The sequence below is a fragment of the Homarus americanus genome, unplaced genomic scaffold (assembly GCF_018991925.1).
Source record: "Homarus americanus isolate GMGI-L3 unplaced genomic scaffold, GMGI_Hamer_2.0 scaffold34921, whole genome shotgun sequence".
In the NCBI taxonomy this organism is placed as follows: Eukaryota; Metazoa; Arthropoda; class Malacostraca; order Decapoda; family Nephropidae; genus Homarus; species Homarus americanus.
The window spans coordinates 1,207,580-1,231,041 of record NW_024741901.1 but is presented as its reverse complement, the minus strand read 5'-3'; the positions used below and the strand labels follow the sequence as shown (position 1 = coordinate 1,231,041).

Below are 23,462 nucleotides of genomic sequence, written 5' to 3'. Positions count from 1 at the left end.
AATTTGATGTGTGTTGTATAAGGGAGAGAAGGACGTTTGGAGCCTACCACCCACTGAAGACGCATTTGTCCACCATGTAAAGCAAGCTACACTGTCTTACAATCATGTATTTAGGTCAAGGCTGATCAACCACAAGCTGTCTTTCCAGACCCATTCAAGTTTTGTTGGTTTTCAGATGATGAAGTCAAACTAATGTTGACCACAGTTTCACCAATACCAGAAATCCTATCTGCATCTTTGTACTGTAGTTGCAAGGGACGTCGTACAAGTCCCTACCATCAACATGGGTCGTGTGAGCTCATATATGTGGACAAGGACAATATTGATTTTTAAGCCATTAAGCTGGAAAGAGTATTTCTTGCAAATTGTAGATTATATTTCATATCTGGTACCTGACATATATATATAGTATATGTATAGCACAGGTAAAAAAAATGCATACAGTGGTCCCTCGGTTAACGAGCGCCTCGGTTAACGAGTTACCTTCCATAAGATTCTTAACTTTGGTTAACGAGCAATCCCTCGATTAATGAGTTTCTTACGAGCCGACCTCCACATGTTTTTGCTTGCATTTGGCGGTCCACCAGCTGTAGTATTAGTCCGCCAATACAGTAATCGGTTCTAGGGCTTATATTCCTTACCCTTTTAGTAAATATCAAGAAGTTTATACTATTCAATAATTTTAAAAGTTTAATATTAAATTTTTTAGTCATTTTAACAATTATTGAACAAAATTGAAGGTAGGGTCACTAGTTTGTGGCGCACCATCCAGCCTGCCAACACACCATACAGGCGCCAGTCTTTGTGCCTTTTCAGTGGAGGTAACATCTTGCTTGAGACTCTCTTCAACTAAACGCTGTGTTTGCAAGCAAATTTTTGGTCATTTTGAAATTTATTTTACATATTGACAATATATAATGCAGTGCAGTGTTGATTTAAAGAAAATAATCTTGAATTACACCAAGAGAACTAAAATTTTATGGGTGAAATGGCACCATGGGGTGACTTCTCTTCCACCCCAATGCCTTCTCTTCTCCCTTCTCCTCCACCCCCATTCTAATTCCCATCATCATTATCATCATCATCCAGGAGCCTTCTACATACACACCTCAAAGTAAGTGTACTTTTCTACCTTTTTTGTTGAATTTAGGCAATTTTCAGTGAGCTGGAACCAATTACCCAAAAACCCATTGAAACAATGGTTTCGGTTTACGAGTTTTTCGGTTAACGAGCAACCTTCTAGAACGGATTGTGCTCGTTAACCAAGGGACCACTGTATTTCATTTCAGTTAGATATTATCGAATATTAAATGTTTGGAGTTGTTTTGTTTTGTTTTTGATTGTACCTCTCCACCCCTCCACGCCCCCCTAGGGTCGTTGGTTCGAACTTTGTGATTCTGTTGGTTTGAAGCTGTTTCAGTCTGGGTTGACTTGAGTGTTATTAACTTTGATCATGAAAACTTGCTCAACTGATTAGTTTGTTTCCAGCAGCGAAGTGTATAGGTGACGGACTCAGTGCTCTCCAATCTCACCTCCACCCCTACCTTGTAAGACTCATTTTGTGTGTGTTGTTACGACCGTGTCGTATTTTTCTATTTTTTTTTTATATTACAGTGACCCCTCGTTTAACGAACGCCTCGGTTAACGAAATTTCGGTTAACGAACTGCCTTCCATAAGGATCTTCAATTCGGTTAACGAACAAAAATTCGGTTAACGAATTTCTTACGAACCGACCTCAACATGTTTTCGCTTGCACTGACCGGGCAACCAGCTTTAGTATCAGTCCGCCAATACATTAATCGGTTCTAGGGCTTAAATTCCTTACTATTTTAGTAAATATCAAGAAGTTTATACTTCAATAATTTTAAAAGTTTAATATTCAATTTTTTAGTCATTTTAACAATTATTGAACAAATTGAAGGTAAAGTGACTAGTTTAATGCATGGCATCCAGCCTCTTAACACAGCAAACAGGCGTTAGTCTCTCTCTGTTTTCACTGGAGGTAACATCTTGCTTGAGACTCTCTTCAACTAAACGCTTTTTTTCTGTTTCCAAGCAAATTATTGGTCATTTTGAAATATATTTTACATATTGACAATATATAATGCGGTGCAGTGTTGATTTAAAGAAAATAATCTTGAATTACACCAAGAGAGCTAAAATTTTATGGGTGAAATGGCGCCATGGGGTGACTTCTCTTCCACCCCAATGCCTTCTCTTCTTCCTTCTCCTCCACCCCCATTCTATCCCATCATCATCATCATCATCATCATCCAGGAGCCTTCTACATACACACCTCAAAGTAAGTGAACCTTTCTACCATTTTTGTTGAATTTAGGAAATTTTCGGTGAGCTGGAACCAATTACCCAAAAACCCATTGAAACAATGGTTTCGGTTAACGAACTTTTCGGTTAACGAATGACCTTCTGGAACGGATTGAGTTCGTTAACCGAGGGGTCACTGTACATGCTTCCATGTTCCATATTATTCCTGTAATGATGTGTTGTATTTACTATTATATAATCTAGTCACCTTAACCCTGTGCTGTTAAGGTTTTAACTGTTATTATTTGTTCAAACCCATTTTGTATTGCAACAAGCATTCTTTGTTCTCTACGACCATCTGCATTGGTAAACGACCCACCGGCGGGTCGCGTGGCGGGAGCCGACCTTATATATAGGACCCACCAACTGACAGAGTTAGTTCAGTCCTCTTGTCATACAGTCCACATCCTTTGAGTGACTCTCGTCACCTGTTACTTATACCTAATTTATTTGTGTTGTTCCTGTCGCCACCAATGTGGTATATCTATGTGAGTACCTATTTATGTCTCTATTTATGTCCATCAGTATTTGCTTAGTTACATTTAAGTAATTCAGTGTTGTTTCACGTTAGTTAATTTCAGTGTTAGTTTTTATATGTTTATGCAGTGTTAACGTAATCCAATGCTTTATTTTTATTCTTTTGATGTTTCGATGTTTAGTATCATTTATGTCTTAAAAGTTTCGATGGTGAATCAATTTGTTGACAGCCTAAGAGGCTCTTTATTGTGTTAATATTTTATTAATTAAATTCTTAAAGGTTTACTTTATTTATTTTTATTCCCTTTTAATTTACTTCACTTTTTTTGTTTGGTTACGCCTAGAACCTGGATATTTAAGTAAATTAAGAGACGGCGTAACAGTGTGTATCAAGATAAACCTTAGCGGGAGTGAAGCACTACTCGGATGGGACAACAAAGCACCAAGCGGATTATATGGTAAGCTATTCTTTGGTAAGGGCAGGTGAATTTATGGTGGGAGGATCAAAATAAGATATACAGATGATAGTACTGTATTTAAATTTTTTGCTTAGATGTAAAAATAATTCTTCTCAGATATTATAAGACAAAGTTTTCTTCTCTCTGATGAGGTAGATAATCTGTGAGGTGTTGAGTTGCCTTTGAGAATGAGAGACTATAAGATACGTCTATGTTAGACTACAGAGGTCAGAATTTGGGACGTTTATTTCTCTTTTTCACAGATTGTCTACTCCTCAGAAAGAAGAAAACTTTGTCTTATTATAACAATATATGAGAAGAAATTTTTATTATTTTGGCCAAAAATTTAAAGATCATCTGCATATCTCGTTTTGACTTTTACAAGATTAGTTAAAATGTAATGATTTTACCATTAGTATAACCTTTAAAGAACACGCAACATAACTTTCCATGATGTAATATATTTTATTGACTGAGAATATCATCCAAAGATGACATTCGTGATACAGAAAAAATAAGAATATTTCAGATTAAGAAATTCATGGTTGTCGAATATTTAATAAGATGACATTTGGAAGTTATCAGGACAGGATCTCATACAAATATATGTAAAGTGATAAAAAGAAAGACAAAATTAAAGGAAACGACAGTAGTCCATTATACAGTACTGGCAATTATTAAATCGATAGAATGTTATGAAGGATTTTCTCATCTGTTTAATTACTTCACAGTCATCACAGACTGTGAAAATACATATATCTTATAATATTAAATTCTTTTACTTAAAGCACAAAACTGGTTCTGTGATGATTTATAAACTTATTTCTCAAGAATTTTAAGATACAACTTTACTGTACGTACTACTCGCCCCCAAAAAGTATCTTCACGGAGAGGTTCTATGAATTTCACAATGAACACTGTGACTCCTGTTGTCTCGGTAGGGTTGTCAGAATCCTTTGTCAGTTGTGTCATATTGTCTCACAAAGAATCATAAAGATACTTTTTGGAGCGAGTGCGCCGTTCAACCATTACCTCAGAGATAAATTTTTACGTATGGAGGATTTCTTGATAACTAGGCTAGGTAGGGTTAGCCAGGGTGGTCCTTTTCATCTTGAACATTAAAATCAGCCTTTTGCATCAGCCAAGTGAGCTTCGCTTGTCCTCCACCACACAAGCTAAGGTAGGTCTGGTCTGTCTCCCCTGTTTTGTCATATTTTTGAAGACCTGGGTTTTTACAGTAGGCTGAAGGGTAAGTGTTGACACTAACTGTGTTAATGGTTATAGGTTATAGAAACGGGAAAAAATTAATTTTTAAAGTTATTTATCTATGCTAACTTGTTTGGGGGTAAGTGTTGACTTTAAACCTATCCTTAATTTGCATGGCAAGGAATACCTATACTGAGATTTGTCTACTTCCATAGATGTATAAGCCCCTGTCAAATAGACAGTAATACTTATACAAATGTGGGCTACATATATTATGTTTATATAATTCCATCACCCACGGTAGCTAGACAGTGGTACATGTGATAGTGTTTTTCCACTGTCTGCCCCACATCTTGACTGCGGAATCATCAGTAAGTAGCCGCCTTATGGCAGTCTGTATCCCGTCTCTCACCCACGTAAGACGTCTGTTCACGAAGCTCGTTACACATACGCTTCGTCCCTTATTAACGCTCGCAGCTCATAGCGTTAATTACGGTGATAACCTAGTTATTGTGCAATACAGTGATACCCCGATTTACGCGGTCAATTGAACCCACGGGGTACCAAGTAAAATGAAAACCGCGTAAATGGAATAACAGAACATATGGGATTAATTCAAATAGAGACTGGCCCGACCCCCAAACTCCACTTTTTCCGACACAATACCTATGTTGTAGTAAAATGACATCTTAATTTTATGATGGTATGCACACACAATTAATATTTAAGAGAAATACAGTTGCCAGGTTAATGTCTATTCAAATAATGGACTCAACTCCCCCCCCCCCTCTTCCCACTCTCACTGGTTCCTCCCTCTCTAAGAAATGTTTGGGTGAAAACTAGATTTTAAGGTATAGTAATACAGTGGGGTATGCTATAACGAATCTAATTGGTTCTAGAACCTTGTTCGTTATAGCATTCGTTCGTTATAGGATTAATCCGTTCCAGGCCCCCAAATACAACCACCTAACACTGAAAAATATAATATAAAATTGTAAAAATTGTAAAAAAGTGCATAAATATGCATCTAAACCCCTGAAATAAAGAGTATCATTAATACTTGTAATAAAAAAACAATAAATTAGTAAAAAAAAAAAAAAAAAAAAAATTTTTTTTTAATTATAATGTTCGTTGTAAGAGTTTCGTTCGTTATAGCATTCTCAATTTTATAGGTAAAACCGTTCGTTATAGGAATATTCGTAGTAGGATCCGTTCGTTATAGCATACCCCACTGTAAATAATACCTCAGACTAAAGTTAGGATAATATAATTGACATTTCTGGATTCCTTGCAGGCTAGGGAATATTTTGAATGTAAACTTCATATATTTTGCACAAAAGATACAGTATTTGCTTTGTGTAAACCAAATTATTACTTTAGATCTAAAATTTGTATGTCTAATGTAAAATCCATAATGTTTATATTCATAATGATCATCATATTGTAAGAATTCTAGCATTGTAAATTATATTCTGGCCGGGTAATTTGTATGAATTTTATGAGCTAAAACAAATATCTTCACTAAATAAAAAAATATACTTCACCCAGACATTATCTGTCAATCAAAATACCCCACCTCCGGCTACCCCCCTCTTCCCACGCTCGCTGGGTCCCTCCCTCCCTCCCTACCCCCCACCCCCCACCTTCCCTCCCTACCAGAGAAATGTTTGGGAGAAAACAGTATATTTAAATTTTTAGTAATATATAATACATCAGACTAAAGTTAGGATAATATAATTGATATTTCTGGATTCCTTGCTGGTCAGGGAATATTTTGAATGTAAACTTCATATATTTTGCACAAGAGATAAAATATTTGCCTTGTGTAAACCAAATTATTACATTAGATCTAAAATTTGTATGTCTAATGCAAAATCCATGATGTTTATATTCAAAATGATCATCATATTGTAAGAATTCTAGCATTGTAAATTATATTCTCGCTGGGTAATTTGTATGAATTTTATGAGCTAAATAAAAAAATTATACTTCACCTGCGTATATGAGTAGATGCACTGCGTAAAATGAAATTCCGGTTCTGGCGAGTTACCGCGTAAATGTAGAATCGCGTAAAGCGGGGTATTACTGTAGTTTATTTTCTTAATAAATGGAAAAAAGACCATTTGGGTTTGAAAACTTAACGCATAAACAGTTATGAATGTTACTTCCAGTGCACCTTTAATACTAGACTCTTCATCAGTGATTACAACAGATAAATGGAAGGTATAGTAGTAAATAATATACAGTTGTGACTCTGTATTCATTAGTCCTGATGTAGCCCAACCTTGGAATCAATACATCTTCTGTACAGTGAACTATTGGACAAGGACCCTTTACACTAATAAACCATCAAATATTGAACCATTGGGATAATGAACCATTGGGCTAATGAACTATTGGGATAATGAACCATTGGGATAATGAACTATTGGGATAATGAACCATTGGGATGATGAACCTTTGGGATAATGAACCATTGGGATAATGAACCATTGGGATAATGAACTATTGGGATAATGAACCATTGGGATAATGAACCATTGGGATAATGAACCATTGGGATAATGAACCATTGGGATAATGAACCATTGGGATAATGAACTGTTGGGATAATGAACCATTGGGATACCGAACATTCAGATAATTGAGCCATCCTGTTAATTAATATTCGGATAATGAATATTAAGATAATGAACCATTGGAAAAATGAATATTCTGATAATGAGCCATTGGGGGTAATGAGCCTTCAGACCTACGAGGGCTTGAATAAATGAACCATCAAACCAATACAAATTAAGAACATGTGAACATTCCTTCACAACATCCTGAATATAAAAATATATTGTTGTCTCCAGATTAAGATATGTTTTTTCTCATCCAATTCTTCTAAGTCATTTCATATGTATTTGAATTATATCTTTTTTTAAGGCTATGTTTGTGGCATCGTGTGTGTGTGTGTGTGTGTGTGTGTGTGTGTGTGTGTGTGTGTGTGTGTGTATATAATAGAAGGGCACACTATGTTGCAGCCAGTTGCACCTAAAACAATATGCGGTAAACATCTCTTCTGTTCTTGAATTTTATTTTAATTACCATACCAGAACGGTTCTTTTTTATATTCTACTGCATTCTGTATATTTTAAATCTTCTCTTTTTCACATAACAGTCAAACGCTTTTCTCCAGTGGGTGTGATGTGAGGATAATGTTTGTAGTCTTCTTATCTTCCTATGCACATCTCAAGTGAATTTTCTGTTGAGCATGAGAGTGGTGGGATGGTTGCGTGGGTGAAGAGCCACCTAACTCTGCTGTTGAGGATGTTAACTTGTGTATACTGTACCTGAGATTCACAAGTAACATGATATTGAATGATCTTCTGCCTCCTTCACCCACTGTTAACATCTTCTCTACACACAAAGGCTCCAAAAAGTGAATCTTAAACATCGTCACGTAAAAGTTTTCTAATCCGAAGCCAACAAGGCTGTTCTGCGTATGATAGTCTATATAACAATTTTTTCCCGTAAAATATTACCTATTGTAATATAATTAGCATTATACCTTTTTTTAAGATTCACCTTACTACAGAAGACAACCTGGATGACCCAGAGGTGAAGCCAAACTTTCGTGAGAGTGAGACAGTGGTAGGTCCTCAGGATGGATCAGCTGCTCAAGTTCCTCACTGTCATTCTCGCAGGTGTGTCAGATAAGTACAAGTGTACAGACTTTATGGATGATTGTCTTATTAGTTCCAGGTCGATAAACTTGTTACTCTCTGTCTTGAAGTGTTTATGACCATTAGAAACTGGTGTAATTCTCAACGATGCCCCACTGAACAGAAAGAGGTTACAGGACTCGGGAACATTGTATCATATTGTCATGGGTTGCGTTAGGCTTACCCACGCAACCAACTCCAAAGTTTGTTTTACTAGAGATAAGACACCCGGCGAGGCATAACTGGGACATGTATTTTCAATTAGGTATGTTAGCCAGCCTTTAGGGGGGTGGGCAGTGAAACAGTGTTGTACTGTTCGTCGCTTCACACCCAAAAACCTCATTTTAAATAGTATCCCCTGGACCATGGCATAGTTAAGACGTCGTCTCCATCCTCTCCCTCCTGAAAGGGGGCGGGACACCACACCACACCACACAGAGTACTCCACCGCCACTCCGTCCTGTGAACCGTCGTCGACACGAGACTAAGTGTGTTAACCTAGGTTGTTATCCCCGTGGAAATATCACGTGTGGATGCCTGGTTGCAACAAGAGCAATCCAGGCTGGCCTATCAAACCTACAGTAAATGGTTAATTAATTCACGCTTACAGAGTTCTCCTGCACGACACCCGTCTACAGTGACTGTCAGTGACGCGAGACTATGTGTGGTAACCCAAGAGTACCTTTTGTTGTTATGGCCGTGGAAAGAAGTTCTTGTGATGAAGCCTGGTTGTAACAAAGCAATCCAGGCTGGCAGTAAATGTATCACTTGAAGAATTAAGGCTCTGTTAAGTCATACCCACAGTAGAGTAATCACATGTGTCTTCAAGTTGAAAATTCCCTCTTTTAGAAGAATAATTTTATTACAGCGTGAACGTGAGTGAATCATATATCCATGCAAATTGTAAATCATTGTATGGAAGCTTGACAAATAAATGAAAGTGCAATTATCTGCCCGTATCTGTGATCCTATCTTATTATTACTAAAGGTAATGACTGAAGTATAACCATAACTGAGATAGATGTTGAAAATTAAACGAATTCATTAAATCATCATTTATCGAGTATAAATCATGGAATGTCGAGTGGTGGAGTGAACTTCTACGTAGATACGCCATAATCTCCTTTAAGTAATCAGTGTGAAGGTATCGAACTCTACGGTAAGAAATAAGAAATACGACATATTATTATCTTTATATAATATAATCCACTCATACTACCACCGACCTTACTTAAAACCATGACAATTGGCGCCCGAACAGGGACACAGACCGCGGATAATTGCACTCTTGTCAGCAGTTGTGCAAATGCACATATTGTACTACGAAATGATTACCAGTACATTTGAGGGGACTATAAGAAATTTTGAATCTGAAGTTAAAGATGGAAAATATAGAAACAGAAGAGGACTTGTGATGTTTGCCAGAACCAGCGACGGAGGGCGAGTTCTACCTGCACCCCTGTGGCCTCTCACAGTGATTCCCGAACCCTTGAGAGGGTGGCGGCGGACATTGTGGTCAGCAAACCCAGTTCCACATCAGCCAGCTGATTCAGTACGAGGCGGTGGACTGCACACCCAAGGGTGATTGACGGGAAGAGTACCTCCACACCTTTGGGGCTCCTCATCAATGGAGGAACCCAGTTCCACCTCAGCCTCCCGATTCGCTACGAGGCGGTGGACAGTAAACCCAAGGGTGAGTGACGGACAGATTTACATCCTCATCTTGGTGGACTTCAGCATGAGGCGGTGGACAGTAGACCCAAGGTGTGAGTGATGGGCAGAGTACACCCTCACCTTGGGGGTCCTCAGCGACAGAGGGACCCAGTTCCACATCAGCCGGCTGGAGGAGTCCTTCTCTTCACCACCGGGGGAAGTTCATTCGACATTGCAGAGCGTGTCTAGGACCTGACCTATGTGTGGGAGTGTCCATATGTCCCGGTCAACTCGAACCTCAACGCATCTGACGACTCTTCAAATGTTATGTAAACCTTTTCACACCTCTCTACACTTAAGAACATAACACGACACCTGTACCACCTAAACAATGTCTACATACCCTACACTACACAAGACGTTGCTGTAACATAAATGTAGCGTGTTTACGCTTAGCGTGAACTATTGCTCGGGAATTGTTACCCTCACCTCGGAGTTTTCCTCCAGCCTGAAAATCTAAAGTACTGTAAATGTTGAGGTTTTCCCTCAGTGGCGATTGGCGACTACATCCCGTTGCAGTGTTAGTGTCACACACACACCACAGTGTGAATGTTGAATTGTGTTTCTGGGCTAGGCATTTCTCTTGATTGTATACAGGTGCTGAAATTTTTATTCTCCGAAGAAAATTTTTTCTTAGTAGGGGCGATTGTCATGGGTTGCGTTAGGCTTACCCACGCAACCAACTCCAAAGTTTGTTTTACTAGAGATAAAACACCTGGCGAGGCATAACTGGGACATGTATTTTCAATTAGGTATGTTAGCCAGCCTTTAGGGGGGTGGGCAGTGAAACAGTGTTGTACTGTTCATCGCTTCACACCCAAAAACCTCATTTTAAGTAGTATCCCCTGGACCATGGCATAGTGAAGACATCGTCTCCATCCTCTCCCTCCTGAAAGGGGGCGGGACACCACACTACACCACACAGAGTCCTCCACCGCCACTCCGTCCTGTGAACCGTCGTCGACACGAGACTTAGTGTGTTAACCTAGGTGGTTATCCCCGTGGAAATATCACGTGTGGATGCATGGTTGCAACAAGAGCAATCCAGGCTGGCCTATCAAACCTACAGTAAATGGTTAATTAATTCACGCTTAAAGAGTTCTCCTGCACGACACCCGTCTACAGTGACTGTCAGTGACGCGAGACTATGTGTGGTAACCCAAGAGTACTTTTTGTTGTTATGGCCGTGGAAAGAAGTTCTTGTGATGAAGCCTGGTTGTAACAAAAGCAATCCAGGCTGGCAGTAAATGTATCACTTGAAGAATTAAGGCTCTGTTAAGTCATACCCACAGTAGAGTAATCACATGTGTCTTCAAGTTAAAAATTCCCCCTTTTAGAGGATTAATTTTATTACAGCGTAAACGTGAGTGAATCATATATCCATGCAAATTGTAAATCATTGTATGGAAGCTTGACAAATAAATGTAAGTGCAATTATCTGCCCGTATCTGTGATCCTATCTTATTATTACTAAAGGTAATGACTGAAGTATAACCAATAACTGAGACAGATGTTGAAAATTAAATGAATTCATTAAATCATCATTTATCAAGTATAAATCATGGACTGTTGAGTGGTGGAGTGAACTTCTATGTAGATACGCCATAATCTCCTGTAAGTAATCAGTGTGAAGGTATCGAACTCTACGGTAAGAAATAAGAAATACGACATATTATTATCTTTATATAATATAATCCACTCATACTACCACCGACCTTACTTAAAACCATGACAATTTGTCCCGCCCCCTTTCAGGAGGGAGAGGATGGAGACGATGTCTTCACTATGCCATGGTCCAGGGGATACTACTTAAAATGAGGTTTTTGGGTGTGAAGCGATGAACAGTACAACACTGTTTCACTGCCCACCCCCCTAAAGGCTGGCTAACATACCTAATTGAAAATACATGTCCCAGTTATGCCTCGCCGGGTGTCTTATCTCTAGTAAAACAAACTTTGGAGTTGGTTGCGTGGGTAAGCCGAACGCAACACATGACACATATAATGTATATAATATTAATATAACTTAATGATGTGAATTAGAAATTTTAGGGTTGTCACCAGCGGTTGAGTGTCGGGTGAGCCTTCCTGTCCTGTACTACAAACACAACCATCTGGAGGTTATGAGATGTTGGAATGAACCGCACACTCAGGAGATCATTATGACTGCAGTAAATATAGTTAAAACGACGCCACTCAATGATCTCTACGTCACCTTCCAGGACGACTCGGGTAATCTAGCATCTTATATGTATTAAGAATTCTATGCAGTAGTTTTATTATTTGTGTATTGTTCCTTTCCCTCACTGATCACCTGATATACTTAGATGTCGATCCTGAATCCTAACTTTCAGTTGATTCAGTTGTTGTAAAAGGTCAAAGTGCCGTCTATGTTTATTCTTGTGGCATGTTACCTTTGTTATTATGAAGTATAGAGACAGATATAATAGTTCCTCTTAACTACCTTTACTCTAGCTCATCAGAATAATATATTAAATCCTTTTAGAGATAACCTTGGTGTCCAGGTGAGTGAGTTTGAACTTCCACTCCATGTAGACATTACTGACCATACTGTACATGATTTAGAGAAGAATTAAATAAATTTACATCTGCAGGTAGTTGCCTCCTGAGAGCACTATGGGAAAGTGGTGTGAGGACTAAGATAGTGTCGTCGAAACACTGGTGGCAAAATCTGCAGCAGTTATCCTACGGCAGCACCTCCCAGCACCTGGTTATTGGTCAACACATCTGGATATTACAGGCAATATTACAGGCAGGTGTTTAGACTGTTTCTCTGCCACTGTTCCACCAGCTGCAGGAATATTTTAATCATTACCATCACCCAACCTAACCCCACCAGATAGCATATAAGGTGTTTAATCATGAGGTGAAAATTAACTACCGGGTGGGCCTAATCTTCAGGTGATATCATTTTTCTAGTTATTATTTATGATTTCATTGTTTCTCTTTACAGTATTTCTTCTTCATCATCATCATCATCATCATCATCATCATCGTGGAGGACATTACATTTCTTTTAGTTTATTTTTCTACAAAATCATGTATTGTTTCCTACATAGCCCTGTTTCTTTAGTTTCCTTCATGATACAATACAATACAACAGCTATAGAGATGTTGGTAGATAAATCCTAGAGTCCATTGATTTGTTTAACAGATTAAGTCAAAATTTACCATAGCAATAAATCCTTAAGCTTGAGTGAATTACAAGTACATTTTCCATCTCTAATTATCTTTTCTTACTGCATTCCCTTTTATTCCAGGCAAGGCAGCTGTTTGAGGCGAAGGAACTCAATACGGAGGTGAATATTTCCTATTATGATTATTCAAACATCAGTGGGATTATGACTGTTTCTCTCTCTCTCTCTTTCTCTTTCTCTGTATTGAGCAACTTATTAACAAATTATACGTAGACACGTAAACATTGTCTTTAAAAAGTCTACTGTAATTAATATTCTTGTTACAGAAAACTCGCTGGATATGGTTTGTGACCCCAAACGACCCATCTGACCCTGTCTTTGATTCAGGCATCTTTACTTCCAATGTCAGTTCAGTTTCTGTCTTGTCTTACAATTCCTCCTCCACCTCTGGTTCATCATTGCCACCGAACACCTTCATGGCAACAGCGAGAGAGATATCGCATTTAGTGGATGGAATGATGGTGGGTGTGTTACTCTACGGCGACCAACGAGACTCCTCACTATCTCCAGTCTCTTCATCGTCGGATTTAAAAAGGTTCAGAGGCTGTGATACCATTCTGTTTAAAAGCTTCTTATTTATATGACAGTATTCCTCACTCAGGGATATTCTTTTATTTGAAAGAATGAGGACAAGAGATGTTCCCTGTTGTAAGAGAAGAATTGTACAGTCAGGGAAAAAAGTCCTGTCAGTCCTCCGTCCCATCCATGAACCCTGAGATTCGTGAACCTGTGAATGCAAAACATAACACATTGTTGAGCCCATAGATGGTGCATTAGTTTATTCTCTTTGTCAGACATCAATAAAGACATAAGTTTAGCTGTCAGACATCAATAAAGACATTAAGTTTAGCTGTTTTCGTCAATAGACATCTAATGTAAGATATGATTAAATTATTAGTCATAGAGGCAGAAGTAAATGATTACACATACACCCTTGTAATTGATAATGTAACAACTACTAGGCTACCAGGACCTAGTTGATGTTGTCCTTCAGTTCCTATTCAACTTTAACAGTTTATTCCATATTAAAGGAAATGGGATCCTAGTATGTAGTCATTCTGGTTTTCCTTCTCATTTCTAAAGAGGATTAAAATGTGTCTTTAGTCAAGAGGCAGATCACTAATGGTGAAAAAAATGGGTTGCAGCTTTTCTATAAGAGGACAAATTATAGACGAATTTCAGCTCCTCCATACACCTGCAGACTGAGGCTGGGTTCTGGTGAGAGGGAAGGTCCTGTGGTTATTTTCTTGGATAACCTTCAATGCGATGATGACATTTATCTACCAATTTTTTTGACAATTTTCTACAGTTTGATCTTTTAATGTTTTATGTGTAATTATATTATAATACAGTAATAGTAAACATATACCATGCTGGTGTTCTCATGCTCTTGTATTTACTGTGAACATGATTGCTTGCAGATGGGTGAGCATTGGAGGTGTTGTGTTCAAGGAAGATGGTTCCTGGCAGCTACAGCTGGCGGCGACGGGCATCAACGGTGCTCTCAGGCTCCTCAAGCCTCTCTGGCCCCAGCCAATATATAATTTTAAGGGCCACAATGTCAACATTGCATGTTTGGAGGTCAGTGTCTCATCACCGAGTTGGCTGCCTGCGCAACGCGAGAAGTCCGAGTATCATTTAAATAAAAAAAGATGTGAACATGCTGTAGAATATACAAAAACATCAAGAGTAATTAATTATATGAAAATTGTGACAAAAATTTGTAAATAATTCTGCACCCTTCACTATGGAGACGCCACTTTTAATTTTTTATTTGGCTTACACCAGACGATTTTATTCATTTCAGGGGTGACTCCTTACTGTACACAAGGTGTTAAGGTTCATGTTCATTGTTTCCAGGGCACAGAGACATTTCCTGACTCTTGTTTTCAGCTAAATTAACACAATTATGAAAATTTTCACCAATATTCTTCGACTGAAAACTCATTGGCAATTGTTGTTCACTTCTCATCTTCTCAACAGAAAGCTGGAATTTTTGAATTAAACAATGGAAAAGATCTTGAAGGAGCCTCTGGGTTCATAGCAGAATTGTTGAAGGTTGTGACGAAGCATTTGAACCTGACGGTCACTCTGGTGCCCACCCAGGGGGCCGGAACTGTTAATTCTGATGGCTCCTGGAACGGCGTTGTTGGAGTCATAGCTCGAGGCGTGAGTACTGTACTGTATATTCTTTACCATCTGTTGTATGATATCACACACCTTCAATAATCAAGGCTTTATTCAACTCATAAATCCATATACATCTGCAATAGAACGAAACAAAACCCAATTAGAACAAGAGAACATTTAGAGTAAAGGTAAACACAAATATAATTTATTCCATAATATGACATTATCCATGACATGATGCTTATGCTCGGTGTAAATCTCTGTTTCTTCATCGCCAGCTGCGCTTTAGTAGGCGGACTGGGTGTATTATATACAGTCAAGGGCCAGATATTAGTAAGCGAGACTAAATAATGTATAAACTAGTATGACTCCTCACACTCACCGCCTGAGAAGGGAGAGAGTAGCTAACGTTTCCCTCACGGATGATGGATGGCAGGAGACCTGAACGAACTTCACTCAAGCTAATGCACACTTGGGTTTTGTCCCGACTCTTTGGAAATTCTCTGGTGTACTTTGAAAGAATAATTTAGGATTTTCTGTACTGGAAATGGTCTGAGGGACTTTTGGAGAATTCCACATCTGGGTTATGTGGATCCATGTGTTATAATTTCTTCCAAACAAATATTTTAAGAACTTTTATTTGGTTTTATAATAAAAAATGCAGGAAGCCTTCAGGGATCAGTGAACTGGTTTGTACCGGATAGGATCATTAACTCACTCCAAAAAGTATCTATGATTATGTGTGAGACAATATGACAACGGACGAAGGATTTTGACGACACAAGTCGCAGTGTTCATTTTGAATTCATCGACCCTCTCCATGAAGATACTTCTTGGGGCGAGGATACTGGTCTGTCAAAACAAATGTTATAAATTCACAGTATTTATTATTTATTTTTACTTTTATTCAACCTAGGAAAACTATGCATAGATATATTATAAAAAAGTCAATCCTTCAGTCTTCGATTGGTTCCTAAGTGTTACTCTGAACTACTCTGTACACAGGAGGCGGACATCGGGGCGATGGACTTTATGCCAAGCTTGAAGAGAGGTGAAGTTATTGACTTCTCTGTGAGCATCGGTCAGGACCCCGTCATCATTCTGTCGAGTGCGCCGCTCATCCTCACCAAACCATTCCTCCTCCTCCAGATATTCTCCACTCAGGTAAAGGCAAAAAATACCACTCGTATATAGTCTACATATTTACATCCATAATGAGTATTAACATGAGAGTCAAGGATGGATGTACACTGTACAGTCACAGGAAAATTCTTCTATGTAGACTTTCAAAATCTAAAGCAGTTTAGGTGTAAGAATGGAAAATAATGTGTTCAATTTATGACGGTAACGTTGTCAAATTGTTAATCACGTTGACCACAGCTCTAGTTCTGAAGCATTACCTAGGCCCCATTGTGGGTCGATGACCTGTGCCCGGGAGAGTTATTCCCCGTAAAAATAAAAAAAAGATAGTGAGAAGTGTTGTGTAGGTCAGTGGTCCCCAATGTTTTGTAGGATTTGGGCCACATTTACCATTGTAAATATAGTGGACAAATGTGCATCTCTCTCTCTCTCTTTCTCAAAAGTTGTATCAAATTATAACATATTGTATGTTCATTAATTTTACTCTTACAAATAATCCCCAAAACAGTAGTTAACAATTTTGTAATAAACCTTTGTGGGCTGCATAATATGTTTCTGCCTGCAAACTACAAGTTGGGGACCACTGGTGTAGGTACTCACTCCAAAACGTATCTTCATGGAGAGGTTCGATGAATTTCAAAATGAACACCTCGACTCCTGTTGTCTCGGTAGGGTTGTTGAGATCCTCTGTCCATTGTATCATATTGTCTCACAAAATCATAAAGATACTTTTTAGAACGAGTAGTTTTGTCTTTATATTTACTTAACAACTATATAAACAATTGTCCTTCTCTTAAGGTGTGGGTGGTGATCGTGATGACGGTGATACTAGGAGGCATGTTTATTAGCTGCTTAGCATTTGCTGAATCAGGGATCGACTTGGTGTATAGTGACGATGCCCTGATGCACACAGCTTCTGCCTTCAAGATGTTTGTCTTTCAGAGTGAGTGTTGGTATCAGGTAGCAAAGGTAAACATTGGGCAAAGACCAACCCAACCCAACCCAACCAATACATGAACGCATCTGAAGTTATCGTTCGTTTTTTATACCCTTGCACCCTGAGGTCTCGATACTTTTTGGATTGGCCATTCATATTGTTTTTTTGGTGTTTCTTGATTAACTTCTCTAGAAGTACTGTATTATACACCAGACTTGAATCATTTTAACCCTTGGCTGCGGAGGTTACCCTAAGCCGAATAAAATCATCTGGCGGTAGCCAGAATGAAATGGCAAGTGCGTGAAATGCAGTGAAAGGGTTAAAAGTATAAGAAAGTTATAAATGTTTCACTTTATAATGCATTGAAGGAGAATTATATAGTAACAGCTGTCTTCCATCACTCATCTGTTACCTTAAGCATTGTCTCTAATTCTTTTCCTTCCCCGTCAGGCATCACTCGGCTGCCACTTGGGTCAGGTGGACGGGTCACGGCAGCCTTCCTCCTGCTGGCGGCGCTGTGTCTGGGGTCTGTATACACGGGCTCCATCACCGCCTTCCTTGTTATTCCCTTCAAGTAAGTACATTGGCGAATCCAAGAGGCCAAAGCCGGCACTGCAAACGGCTTCATCTTTTGAAATTTATGCTGCCTATGAGGTGTGGGTCTAGGGAGACAGGAGGAAACGCTGTGTTCAGTGTGACGTACAGTAGTTATTGAGTTAGGTGATGACGGTCTCTTTGTTATGATAAACAAGAAACATAAGTGGAGGAAATAATGTTTCTTAAGTTGATATTTATTGTTTTTGTACCAGCTTGTTATTCATAAGTTAAATGTTAAGAGAAATGGGGTAAAGGAGACAGCGGCATGTGTTTGTTAGTACAGGAGAAAACTGGAGTACCTGGAGGAAACCTGTGATGCTTGGCAGTGAGGGTCACACTGGATAACACCCTTCTCACGTGTGTCCTGGTCAAGCAGGACTCCAATCCTTGACATATCGGTGAGAAAGATGCATGTAACCGCTCTACCACTCTCTCTTCTTCAGGTCAACACCAATCAACTCCATGGAAGATCTTTTGTCCTCAGATGTTATCCCCACCGTGAGGAGCAAGACCAACACCATAACTTATATTGTAGTAAGTGGATAATATATACAGTACTGTTATTGAGGTTAATGGTAGAATTCTTAATGAGTTTGCCTGTTGCTACTTTATTTTATTTCTTCAACAATGCTACTGTACCATGTTAGTTGAGAGGGTTTACATTGGTGTTACATTCTTAAGATAAAGCCTGGGTGGTGGCAGCTTTGAGTTGTAAGTAATTACAAGAGTGTAATGATAAACAACGATGTGGTTCTGCCAGGTTAACCCACAGAAAAAAATATAATTAAATAAAATGGAAATAAACAAATAAGTAAGAGACACTAAAGAAATACAGTAAGTACTTTGAGAAAATGAATTAGAAATTAAGAAAAATAAAATATTTGAAACAAGAATAAAAGAGATATAACCAAGAAGGTTGAAGAAATAAAATAAAGTGACAACAGGCAAACTCAGTAAGAATTCTCCCCAGTACAAATGGTGGCTAATTTTTACAGTCTAATCAGTGTTCGAGTTTGCAATGCATCAAGTAAATTGAAAACATGTCGTAGGATGGCAATCACTCTTTGTGGTGAACAAGCATTTCACACACAGAGTCCCTACTCATATGCTGGTCATTACATTTCAAAGTAGTGAGCAACTGACAGGTTTCTCTCAAATGATTAACAATTTTCTTAAATACAAAACTGACAATAATTTCAATACAGTCATCATATTCTCTGCTGACTGTGAATCAAAGCAATATGGCAGAAAAAGGATTCTCACAAGCATTGTTCACTCTAACTCTCAACTCATTTGACAATTTCACTACAAGTAAATACAGGTGAAGCTTTCAGCATCACTCTCAATGGATCTTGAATGTCTTGGCTATAAGCAGGTATATATATCTTAGTAACAGTAACAAGCACGCATTCATTCGTAATTTTAAATTTACAACAACATGACGATAGAGAAAGCGGACATAGGTTAGGTTAGTTTAGGGTGGTTAATCATTAGGTTAAATAAGTTATGTTCACCTGAGGAATATCAACCCTAACAGTAATGCTATTTGGGGGATAACTTTTCTGAGTGTGTAACACTGGTAACAGTTTCAAGTGTTAGAGTGCACACACACACACACACACACACACACAAGTAATGACAGAGCTAAGAGTATGTAGGTCAGCTGTTGTTTGCATTTACTCCTATTAATATTTTTTTCCTACATCAGAACCAGGAAGGAGGAGCCTTATATGATGTTCGTGAGAGTGTGTTGGTGCTTAGCGGTAAAGAACTTGGTACCCGAGACTTCCACAACAAGATGGCTCAAGGCTCCCATGCTGTTATTGGTATGTGTTCATGTGAATAATTCCTCCTTGGGATCATCTGAAGATAAGCACTCGAACTTATTTCACCTGATGATTAAACACTCTAATGTTACCTGGGGGGGAGCATCAGGTGAAGATAACTGGGGTGTATAATCTTGAGATGATGCTTTCCTAATACAGGTAGTCAGCTCACCTAATTGTTAACAAGGATTATTCGCTGTATATTTTGAACCATTAATGGTACCTCACACAATACTTCATCAGTCCTACTCCATTGTCTGGCTTGCTGTGGTAGAATATAATGGAATTGGGTCCCAAAGGTCTGATGTTCTCAGTCCCAGAAGAGAGAAAGGGAGGGAAGGCAGGGGTAGGTGGGGACTCGGCATGTCGCATAGAGGTGGTGGTTAAAAGTATGGGATTTTCTCTTCACAGACAGACAGCTTCTAATAACAATGTGTTGTAAATAACTCAATACACCAAAACAACCACAAAAATGCCCGTAAAAGTTGAATGTTTAGGGAGATTTCTCACTGTTCCCACAATGCGACCTTGTCAAGTCTTCACCTACACCCCGCTACCCTCCCTCTCTCCTTGCCAAATTATCTTTGTCCATAACTGTACATTCATTTATATGTCACCTTATAAATTCAGTTGTTCTGCACTAACCATATTTATTGCAGATGCGTTTAGTGGAGCTATGGGTCGAGCCAATAAATATTCTCGAAGGGGAGAAAAGTGCAAGTATCACATCAGCCGTGATACTGTGCAGGTCAACTTGGATGCTCTAGGAATGAGGAGGAACAGTCAGTACCTCATCCAAGTCGATTATATGTATGTAACTTTCCTCCGTCACTAGAATTACTCTATTAAACGTACTTGCAATGATAGTCTTTAATGTCACCTAAATAACGGGTACTTCTTTATTTTATTACGAGCATATGAAGCTGATTCTTGTCTTTTTCTTACAGAACTTTTCCAGCTTTCTTTGACAAATAATGTTTAACATTTTTATATTGTCCTGTTTAGTTTTATTATTTTGTAATAATTTTTTAAGAGCTGAAGCTATTAGACTATGCATAAACCTTACAATAATTGTGAGTAAGTATACAGCAACAAGTGAGAAAAGAAAGAATGATTATTTAGTAAAGTCTTATTGTTTATCCGTGATGTTACAGATTGAGGCGACTACAATACTTTGGTATTCTTCAGTTAATGAAACAGAAGCACTCGCGAGTCTTGTGTGAAGCAGAGTTTAAACAGAGTGGACCAAAACCTATGGCGATAATACAGGTTGGTTGTTTGCCAAGTTTATCAACACTCGGCATACCAAAGGACATGAATGTGATGTCTCTAGTTAAATTTAATTAATGTTCTTATAGGGTGTATAAAATACCAAGGGCGTATGTCTAAATATATCACATCAGCTCAATTTCTCAGCTGTATTGTACCATACTGGCGGGGTATCCATCCGGTGAAAGGCACTTGGTATTGAACACCGCTTACGAATTCTCATAAATTAGCATAATCGCCTGGTATCTTCATGCAGGACAACTACGAGTATTTGCCTGGTAGCCATCGGATAAACTTAAAGGCTGTAATGACCACGATGTCGATGGACAGTAAACCAAATGAACGAATGAAATGTAATAGTGTTCTCATTCTTGTCCTTTTCTGCCAGGTATTATTCCTTCTTACTCAATCTGAACCTTTGTCCTCATTATCTTCCCACAACCTACATTATTTACCGAGTATTTACAATATTTGCGAATCTGAGCACTGAACAACCACAAACATAGACAAAAACAAGCACACTCAACAAATTATGTAATAACACATGGATAATAACATTGAAATCCCACCGTGAAAGGTAAAACAGAAAAACAAAACCACTGCTGAAGAGGAGGACCATAGATTACAAGTGAAATACAGTGTTCTTGTTTTCCTGTGTTTTATCTTCCACATAGGGATTTCAGTTGGTCAGTGTTCTATATAATGCTACAGTTTTGGAGACAGCTGAAATTTAGTGCTGAAGTGCCCATGTACCCCACAAGGTAACCAAAGGTGGAATATTGGGGGGGCTGGCTTGGGGTGGGGGTCAATGCCCCGTACCGACCTGCCAGATGAGGGAGCACCTCACCTACCCCTGGATATACAGTACTGTAGGTAATACCAAATATATACAGCATCGAGGTCTACTTCTGCTCGGGGTGAATGATTGCTTAATGTAATATAGTGATGTAATATAGTATAAATTAAATATACTTTTCTATTTATAGAGCAAGAAACATTTCCATCCTAAGCCATGATTATTCCCCTATTTGCTTTTATAATAACCTCACATTGATAAAGCATTCAAGACTATTGATTTGGGATCCTCTTCTCTTTCAGGCACAAGGTCCATTCTTCGTGCTCAGCGTGGGTCTGCTGTTGGCTGCTGTCCTCCTTATTGGTGAGGTGCTGTACGCTCAGTCCTCCTTCTTCCCTGGCTCCTCTCCACAAATTACTGGCCACCAGAGGAATTGTTTTTAGTGAAAATAGATTTCTCTAATCATGTAAAATGCAATGGCATTAACTGTAGCTCCTTATATGACTCACATAAGTAAATTCACCACTATATATATATATATATTGTCTTAAAGTACAGTACTACAGTATATTAAACTAAAAATTACCTTACTTAAATGTTGTAAAAAGTATAAAAAAGTACACAGATATTTGCAAGAATCACATCAAACACAATTCACATAATATAAAAGTAACTTAACTAACCAAATAATAATAAAGGAACCAGCTTGAGAACTGAAACATTACTGCAGTTTGCTTTTGTAAGAGGAATAATACGTGGTGTGTGTTTCTGAAGAGTGGAGAGGTTTACTCAGTGTCTGCCGTTTGAGGCTGTGCGCGATTGACAGTGTAGCTCCTCCCAACATCTGGCAGCCTGTTACTTACCGACACTTGTCACAATGCAGTTCATTTCCAAAACTATGCTCATTATAGTGCACTTTAAGTTATGTTACTCCTATAAGGTATTGCTGCTTGTCAACAATAAAGTTTCCTAAGCATGCTCAGTATTTTAATATTAGATAATTCACTAGACATGAACAATTGTGTTGTAAATTAAGAGACGCAGCTCTAGTGAACTGTGATAACCTTTTTTTGTTGTTATCATTGATCTAACTTGAAGGAACTTCTTGTAAATACTGTATGGGCAATTTGATACAGGAAGAATATTGTACTGTATAAATTCAGGTTTTTGTTCATTGGAAAGAAACAGAGGTACAACACATGACACAGTACAGTGTTTCTCAGAGGTTTAGACAATAAATATTCCTCCTAACTGGTTAATTTTTGTTGAAACATAAAGTCATCAAAATAATTGTCTGGAGTGAGGTGAATATTTGGTTGTGACCCGGGTGGTGCAGGCCAAGGATAAAATATTAGTACAGTAGTGTATTTATGTGATGCTAACTACCTTTAATTACTATACTGTATTACAAAAAATTAAAGAATAACTAGATTTTCCCTACAAAAGTCAGGTGTGCTGAGACAGTAATCCTGACTGTGCCTTGCCAGGACCTGTTTCTCAAGTGACTTTTACATCAACAGCTACAGCAAACATCTGGCTGTGTTGAGGATGGCACTCACCTTACATATAATTACCTGAAAATCAATGGTCATAGTACTCGAGGGATGAAACACCCGTATATCAAGTTTTGTTGAAGTCTAATCACATATGACAGGAGTGTAAT

General features: G+C 38.4%; 1 protein-coding gene across 2 annotated transcripts; it reads left to right on the top strand.

Moving 5' to 3' along the window:
• The first annotated feature begins 7,652 nt into the window (after window positions 1-7,652).
• Window positions 7,653-22,777, top strand: LOC121876291 (glutamate receptor 1-like). 2 transcript variants are annotated; one of them, XM_042381338.1, is made up of 15 exons: window positions 7,653-8,156; window positions 11,951-12,118; window positions 12,502-12,659; window positions 13,168-13,206; window positions 13,371-13,639; window positions 14,526-14,685; window positions 15,088-15,273; window positions 16,240-16,398; window positions 17,173-17,317; window positions 17,762-17,885; window positions 18,352-18,442; window positions 19,617-19,734; window positions 20,394-20,544; window positions 20,889-21,003; window positions 22,102-22,777. In XM_042381338.1, the coding sequence occupies exons 1-15, from the start codon at window positions 8,117-8,119 to the stop codon at window positions 22,240-22,242; spliced, it is 2,064 nt and encodes a 687-aa protein (XP_042237272.1). In that variant the 5' UTR covers window positions 7,653-8,116; the 3' UTR covers window positions 22,243-22,777. The 2 variants fall into 2 exon arrangements, with proteins under 2 accessions (XP_042237272.1, XP_042237271.1); XM_042381337.1 differs by having other exon boundaries at window positions 11,930-12,118.
• The last annotated feature ends 685 nt before the right edge of the window (window positions 22,778-23,462 follow it).